Source organism: Panicum virgatum, chromosome 7K (genome assembly GCF_016808335.1).
Source record: "Panicum virgatum strain AP13 chromosome 7K, P.virgatum_v5, whole genome shotgun sequence".
Taxonomy (NCBI): Eukaryota; Viridiplantae; Streptophyta; class Magnoliopsida; order Poales; family Poaceae; genus Panicum; species Panicum virgatum.
In genome coordinates this window covers 23,956,299-23,965,232 of record NC_053142.1, presented here as the reverse complement: position 1 = coordinate 23,965,232, position 8,934 = coordinate 23,956,299, and the positions used below count along the sequence as shown (strand labels likewise).

The window sequence follows — 8,934 nt, the reverse complement described above, 5'->3', positions numbered from 1 at the left end:
TTCTGACCATTGTCCTCTCCTATTAACTGTAAAACAGGAAGCCCCAAGAGGTGAGGGAGGACGCCAAATTTATTATGAAATCATGTGGGAGCGGGATCCTTCTCTAGGAGAACGCATTGAGCATGTGTGGGAGGGGGAGTCGACAAGAGGTGATTTGGGTGCTGTTCACCATGCGCTAAAAAATGTTTTGCAGTCCCTAAAACAGTGGAGCTTAACAAACTTTTGTTCAGTTAGAAAAGAAATTATGCGGCTGCGTAAGCGGCTGGCTGAATTGCAGGAACAAGGCTCAGATGAAGGGGCGATCAAGGAGGCTATCAGAAATATGAACGAGATGCTCTATAGAGAGGAGATGCTATGGTTGCAAAGATCTCGGGTATCTTGGCTACGTGAAGGCGATCGCAATACAAAATTCTTCCATCAGCGAGCAGCTTGGCGTGCAAGGAAGAACAAGATCAGAAAGCTAAAGAACCCAGATGGAGATTGGGTTACCGACCAAGCAGGTATGGCAGCTCTTGTAAATGATTATTTTCATACGCTTTATACCAAAGATCCGGTTGTGAACCCTCTGGATGTCACGTCCCTTTTTGAACCGTGTATTACTGATGATGTAAATGAGGAGCTGTGCAAACCGTTCTCGGACACGGAAATTGGTGATGCTTTATTTCAGATAGGTCCTTTGAAGGCTCCAGGGCCAGATGGCTTGCCAGCACGCTTCTTCCAAAGGAATTGGGGCTGTCTGAAAGAAGATATTATATATGCGGTAAAGTTGTTTTTTGAGGAAGGCAAACTGCCAGAAGGAGTTAATGATACAGCTATTGTTTTAATCCCCAAGGTACAATTCCCAGAAACTCTGAAGGAGTACCGCCCCATTAGTTTGTGCAATGTTATCTATAAGGTGGTATCCAAATGCTTAGTCAATCGGCTGCGACCTCTGTTGGATGAGCTCATTGCTGCAAATCAAAGCGCTTTCATCCCGGGGCGCTTGATTACAGATAATGCTCTGATTGCGTTTGAGTGCATTCATGCTATACAACAAGATGGCTCGGACAGGAGTAACTTTTGTGCGTACAAGTTGGATTTGGCCAAGGCGTATGACAGAGTGGATTGGTCTTACTTGCAACAAGTCATGGAGAAGCTGGGCTTTCAGCAAAAATGGATTCAGTGGATTATGGAATGTGTTACCACTGTCCGTTATACAGTTCGCTTCAATGGTGTCCTTATGGACACTATCCAACCCACTCGAGGTTTGCGTCAAGGTGATCCTTTGTCGCCCTATTTATTCTTGTTTGTTGCTGATGGTTTATCTAAAGTGTTGCAGCAAGAATCGGAACAGGGGTACATACAAGGTTTACAAGTATGCCGACGAGCACCATAGATTTCACATCTCTTATTTGCAGATGACAGTTTGCTATTTTTCCGTGCCCAAACTGACCAAGCTATGAGGATTAAATCGGCGCTGGATAGGTACTGTAGTGCTACTGATCAATTAATTAATCCTGACAAGTGTTCTATTCTTTTTAATGCTAATCAGGATCAAGCAGTGGTCGACAATGTCAGGTCCCAGCTTAATGTTGGGAGAGTTACTTTTGAGGAGAAATACTTGGGCCTACCAACGCCTGAGGGACGCCTAAAAGCTGATAAGTTTCAGTCACTGGTCGACAGGCTAACCAAAAGATGCAGCGCATGGGATGAGCGGCACCTGTCTGCGGGGGGCAAAGATGTTTTGATTAAATCAGTAGCACAAGCAATCCCTGTCTATGTGATGAGTGTATTCCAGTTGCCGGCATCACTGCATGAATCAATGGCCCGATGTATCAGACGATTTTGGTGGGGTGAGAGAGGTGGACGCCGGAAAACGCACTGGTTATCATGGCAAAAATGCACAAGAATGAAGGGAGATGGGGGGCTAGGCTTCAGGGATCTGAAGCTTTTCAACCAAGCTTTGCTTGCCCGGCAAGCGTGGCGGTTGGTAGAGAAACCAGAAAGTTTGTGTGCACGGGTTCTAAGAGCAAAGTACTTTCCGAATGGCAACCTGATTGACACGGCCTTCCCAACAAATCAATCTCCGACGTGGAGGGCAATCGTGCATGGGCTTGAACTTCTCAAGAAGGGGATTATATGGAGGATTGGTTCTGGGGACAATATTCGGCTATGGCGCGATCCATGGATCCCTAGGAGCTGGTCGCGCAAGCCAACAGGAAAGAGAAGGCCTAACCGTCTCAAATGGGTAGCTCAGCTAATAGATAAGTCCAGGATGGAATGGCGTGCGGACAAGGTGTATGATCTATTCCACGTACATGATGCTCAGCTGATTCTGAATATCCGGCTGCCTTCAAGATTGGGAGAAGATTTCCTTGCATGGTTTTATGAGAAATCGGGGGGTTTTACAGTGCGAAGTGCAAATAGACTTGCATGTCGTCTGCACGAGGAAGAGAATGGAGGGAGACAATCCAGCTCTAGTAACCAAGATCATAGACCAATTTGGAAGAACTACCGGAAGCTGCCAATCCCTCACAAAATTCTAGTTTTTGGCTGGAAAGCAATGCATAACGGGCTGGCAACTCAGGAAAATAAACGTAGGCGGCGCATTATAAGTGTTGGTTGCTGCGAAATATGTGGCAAAGAAACTGAGTCGACTGAACATGCCTTGCTCCGTTGTGATCATACGGGTGCACTGCGAGCAGCAATGCGGAAATTTTGGTCATGGTCCGGTGGCATGCGTACTGCCACACGTCGAACCACACCATGGCCACCGCCATTTGGCTGGCTAACTTCAGATACGAGGTCTGCACCGACGATGATGCTTTGGCGCTCTGATCTCCTTTCACCTGTATATATTTATCCCAAATAAAATTCAACAAAATAGTTAAGTTAGCTCACTATCATTGTCACAGACACCGCATAATATATAAATTGTATGTCCCGTATACGTGGCAATGCATGCAATGCAATAATGGTATCTTAAGCATATATACTAGCTAATTAAGCACACGTACCTTGAACATCATGACCATGGTCACCATGGCAACCTGCAGGAGCTGCTGCTTGAGGACGTTGCTGATGACCTGTCGCTTGGACACACGGTTCTTGCTATCTTCATGGCTGCTTGGGTGCAGCCTGTATCTGTCCATATACATGGACTGCCCAAGCGTTGCATGCAGGCCACAATATGCCCAATACACCACGATGGGCACAAGAACGGCCAAACCTTCATCAGAGACTAGTTGCTGCTCCATTTTTCTTCTCAAGTCTATACGTTCACCCTCAAAAAAATTTGTCTTCTCAAGTTTATTTGCTTGCTTGCTGTTCGATCAATCGATGTACGCGTGCATGCATGTGCTATGCGGGTACTGATGATGTGTGTGAGTGTGTCGTCGATGTTAGTACCGGAACGTCTCTAGCTATATATAGTGTTGCTCTCTTGACTTTTATACGTATACCAGGGAGGACTGACGACAATTATTTGATGACTAGGTCCGTATAATATCACTACTATATCAAACTCATGGCCATTTCACAGCGGGATGGGTGAAACATTTTCCGCCGGCCAACCCATTTTGACGAGACCAAGTCATCAAGTCAATTATGTACGATCATATCCAAGGTATAAAATCGCGGGCTAAGACGTTTAGCGGAAGCCCTTCTAAAAAGCTAAGAGAGCTATAGCGAAAGCTATAGCGGAGCTATCCATTTAGCGGTTTGCAAAAAAAAAAATGTATAATGTGGCCAATAACATCAGTAATGCAACCAATTTCAGCAAATTTTTCATAGCCATACGTCCATAATACATATAAAATTAGAAATATCATTGGTCTAACATTCTAAAATAGACTTAACACGTCTCTTGACTGCCTAACTGTGCCCGTGATGCTTTGTCTATGGTCCACCCTAATTATATTGATTCTTTATTTCTTTTGGCTACATCTTTAGGCGGACATTTATTATCACTAAATCCTATAAAAAACCCCTATAGCGGACATAGCGGATAAATATTGTATATCGTAGCGGGAGATCTCTTAAAAAGCTAATAGCGAACATTAGCGAGCTATTAGCGGGCTATTTTGTACCTTGATCATATCGCACACAGTACACGAATAGGAGTATGTCTGAAACACTAATATATATATAAATATATATATAAATAGGAGACCCCCACTACAATATTTTCCTGCCTTCTCAGCGAGCCACGTCAGCATCCCTCCCACCCCGCTCCGCACGCACGTGTTTGCGTCGCTCCCTGGGCCTCAAGATGGGAATGGGCCGGCCCGGACCTGGCCTTGGACCTGGCCCGTATGGCCTCAAGGCCAATTTGTGAGGCCACGGGCCGGCCCAATCTATCATCTATATATGACACAATCTATTATACCCAATGGGTATAATGGGTTGATCCATTCAGATATAACATATAGTATAAATGGAGTTATATGTACATACAACAAATCAATCAGTGTAAATAAGAGCAAGATAGAGTGCAAAATTATGAAAACTAATATATTATCATCTAGTACTAGCTGAAAACTCTAGAAACAACAATATTTCTAAAGCCGCGATAATGTCATGAACTGAATCATGCGATGCTGAGTATTAGCTGCACAAAATCGGTGGTGAATTCTTTGGAACTAGTGCACTAGCAAGCTAGCTAGGATCGAACAAAGGTGAAGTGAGATTAGATCATCAGAATGTTACACAGTGGCCAGCTGCTCCTTTGCACTTGGGGTTAGCTAGGTAGGGCATGCAAAGATATGGTTCTGGTTCAATCACCATACAGGATACCCACAGGAGAATAACCGAGATGGAGCGCGGCATGAAGATTCATGGCCACCGGATGATAGCGAGACACGCCGAGATGCCGCCGCCGCGGCTAGCTTGCTCGCCTCCATGTTTGTGTCTCTCCCATGCGTCAGATAGAACTAGATCAAGTGGGATGGTAGAATAGAACTAGGGATTAAGTGGGATGATATAGTTGTTTTGGGTCGACCCATCCGGCCCATTGGGTCGGTAGACTCCGGCTTCTATGGACTCTTATCAGACTTGAGGCCGGCCCATGTGGTCCATTGGCCTTGCTTTTATGGGTAGGGTCAACTACCCAATGGGTCGACCCGGCCCGTTCCCATCTTGAATCCTTGCCATTCACAATACTTTTCCATTTCTTGTATTGGGCAAGTTCAGCTTTCACACTAAGATAACATTGGGGATCAGTGCTCTCCATGGACTCAAACATGTTAAACAATGTCTTAAACACTGCTATTCCCTGATTCTCCTCCATTAAGTAGATGCTTTGTAATACAAGTTCATCAAGTGCTTCTGAACATCTGCCTACTAATTCCAGCCACTTCTTGATGTCAGGGGGTAATTCTGGCAAATGAGAGAAAATTTCGGCCTTGATCATCTGAACAAATCTCTGAGTATCCATCTCCCTATCACCTGGTTTCAGCTTCTTGACAATTCCAGAAGTTACTGACAATCTCATGTTTTTGTAGCTGTCTGTCACAAAGGTTGTCACAAAGGTTCTTGAGCTAAACCGACCACACAGTATTAATCCAGCTTTATGCAAGTTTCTCAAAAGCCCATAGCCACTCGTGAAGAGGGTCTTCAGCTCATTTGATGTCACAGCAGATGTGTGCTTCTTATTTGTTCCGGGAATTATAACCTCACTAGTCAGCCTATCTTATGATCACACAGAAATCAAGTAAAGAGGTCCAGAGAGAGTGATCTTCAGGGCATCGGAAAACTTGATGGTGCTTATGGAGAATCTCCTCTTCTACTTGCTGTTCCCACACATCTGCAGCTGGTTCATAGCTGAGCCTCCTTTTGACTAGCCTTGTAGAGCACCTAGTGGAGAACCCTGACCTCTTACTGGTGGTAACAACTCTTCTTACATCATCATTTGCGTTTGGTGTCAGCACCTGTAAATGATATGGGGACACAGTGAGATCCACTAAATCAGTGTTTCCCTTAAAGCATGCATGCATTGCAATAAGCTTAGCTTTAATCTCTATTAAAGCTGAGGGTGAAATGAAGCAAAGTAGTGAAAGATCGTCAAATTATCTCCTGACCACTGTATTCCAATCCAGTGGCCATTTATCAACAGTATCATTCTTTTCATTTCTCTTAACCTCATAAATCTCAAACTGTCCACCTGCAGTTCCACAGTACTAATAAGCTTCTCAAATAAGATATACACATTTTACTACGCTATTAGCTCTGTTCTGATAGACAATGTGTTTGCATTAGAAAGAGATCAGACCATGAGTTTGCATTGCAAAGAATCCCAACAAAGGTAATGTATACAAAGCAATGATTAGAGGCTTTTGACCAGAATTGCATTGACAACATGAAGATATTGTGATGGGAAAGGTGTCATTGGATCACATTTTGAAGTACTCACATATGATCGTAATGTTTCTTATTAACAGTACACTATAAGAAACTAATGATCAAACATTGTTATCAATATTACACCAAGGTCTTAACTTTATAATTATAACACTCTCTAATGATTCTACCTTGCAAACATGCTAATTGTAACTTCTACCTTGCTCTAATAACACTCCCTAATTCCTCTATTCTGTCTAGAGGACTACACAAATACTGTGAGGCCCTTTTGGCGTGGTTTTGGTGCAATTTTTTTAGATAAAGGATGAACCAGCCTCTATATCCACAAGCTGGATATATATAGACAAAAGTTACAAGAGTTCTTAGACTCTAATCCTTAAACGAGGGTGACAAAAATACAAGAAAGAAACTCTAAAGCAAAGGAAGAAAACTAGAATACTAAGCTTCAATCTTTTGTGCAAATGCTCGTCCAAATTCTACACCTAAACCATTCTCTCTTGTGCATCCGCTCCCTTCGCTCGAATATATATTATTAGTGATAAAAAACGTCTAAGCCTCATCAATTTGCTACCTCCCTGGAAGGTATTACTTTTGCTTCCTGAAAGCGATCGGGTGCTCTAGCCTAAGAGGGGGAGGGGGTGAATTAGGCACTATTAAAACCTTAACATATGGCTCCAACTAGTTTGCACAAAACTTAAACTAAAACAAGCTATCTAGATGTGCAACTACGGTCCACCTTAGTGTGAAACTCTCATCCCAAAAGAGTTTTGCAATCTATAGCCAATCTTAGCAAGATACTACACTAAGAAACTAAAAGGCACACAAGTTGCAATATGAAATGTGGAAGCTTAAAGAGAGGGAAGAGAGGAAGCGAACTCTTGATATGAGAATTTATCCCGTGGTTCGGATTGCCACAAAGGGGCCCCTACGTTCACGTTGTTGAAGCACTCACGAAGAGTATCGCTTCCCGGCAATCAAGTCTCTTCCGTGAACACAATCACGGTCACCTTGATCCCGATCTTCACTAAGGGAGATTGCCCACAAAGGAGGGGTCTCCGTCCCCCACACAAAGTTGTCGACGCCGCTCCACACCAAGCCGGAGGGTCGTTGACTTGCCGGCGAGCCACCAATTGCTCCAAAGGGCCGACGCACCGTAATACAAGTGTGGTTCACTCTAGAACCAGCCACAAAGATCTCAACCTTGCTTGTTCACTCACTCAAGAGCTAATCTTGCACTCACACTTTACAAAGCTAGTGCAAAAACCTAAGGATATGAACAATAAGCTCTTGTATGGCTTGGAGGTGTTCTTGGGTGTGTGTGGGATGTCCAGCAACTCCAGCAATCTTCAAATGGCCGGGGGAGCACATATATATAGGCCACCAACTCAAACTAACCATTTGCAGCTTTTCTGCGTGGGCATCAGAACTTTCGGTGCTTCTGCATCGGTTCTTCCAGTCACTCACAAGCTGAAACTAGCCGTTGGCTTCTCTGACGCTTCTGCAGCTGAGTTGGCACCCATCGGTTGAACCGATGCTACGGTGTCGGTTCAACCGGTGACTCTTGATCATCTAGTAGCCGTTGCCTTTGCTGACGTCATTGCTCCGACGCCTTGCTCCGACACACCACCGGTTCAACCGGTGCTGAAGACTTCGCTCCTGCTCGCTTGACATCGTCTCTGGAACATGGTACATTGAATGCACCGATGCCTATCTTGAAGCCGTCGGTTCAACCCGTGCTTCACTTCTTTCTTCACTTGATCTCCAGAGGCACTCAGTCTTGCACCAATGCCAGGGCGTCGGATCTTCCGATAACCATCGGATGCACCGATGCTATGGGCATCGGTTCTTTCGGTGCTACTGATTTTAGTAGAACTCATCCAATTCAGCGTTTCTTTGAGTTCTTTCTTCGTGTTTTGCTTTGTATGGCCTTTTTACTTCATCCCTGGAATCCAGAAATGTTCACTTAACAAAACCATTAGTCCCATTAATTACGTTGTCATACGATCACCAAAATCACTCGAAATGGCATAAATGGTGCCATGTTCGTTACAATCTCCCCTTTTTTGGTGATTGATGACAACACAATCAAAGCAAGCATAAAATTTGCAAGAATTGACAAATTGAACCACTTACACTCGCTTGGATGTTTACCACCATCCAATGATGGCTTGGCCTCCCCCTAAAACCATGATCTCCCCCTATTTGCTACTCCTCTCTCATATGTTGACTTGATCCACTTGGCATGTCTCCCCCTTTGGAATGTTTTTCCTTTTTGGAAACATCTCTCCCTCTTTGTTGGGAACATGTCTTGCTTTGATCCACATTTCTCCCCCTTTGGAATCAAATCACCTAAAAGGTCTTGCACCTAAAAGGTCTTGCAAAACAATATAGCTCAAGAGAAGATTAGTAGCCTAGGGAGTTAGTTCCATGACTTATGATCCAATTGTATGATATCAATGAAGATACCAATTGGAAATTTACTATGGTGGATCACAAAATCACGAAACTAGCATGACATGAGCTAAACTTTCCATAAGTGTGTACACAACATGATAATGTGAAAATCAAGTGTACAACTAAAAGATTCAACAAAAAAGT

At 43.9% G+C, this 8,934-nt stretch overlaps 1 protein-coding gene across 1 annotated transcript; it reads right to left on the bottom strand.

The window, feature by feature from the left end:
* Positions 1-2,588: 2,588 nt before the first annotated feature.
* Positions 2,589-3,236, bottom strand: LOC120640027 (sphinganine C4-monooxygenase 2-like). Its single transcript, XM_039915929.1, has 2 exons — positions 2,997-3,236; positions 2,589-2,828 (listed from the first exon to the last, which is right to left on the bottom strand). Exons 1-2 carry the CDS (start codon positions 3,234-3,236, stop codon positions 2,589-2,591), a joined length of 480 nt encoding a protein of 159 aa, XP_039771863.1.
* Between the last annotated feature and the right edge of the window lie 5,698 nt (positions 3,237-8,934).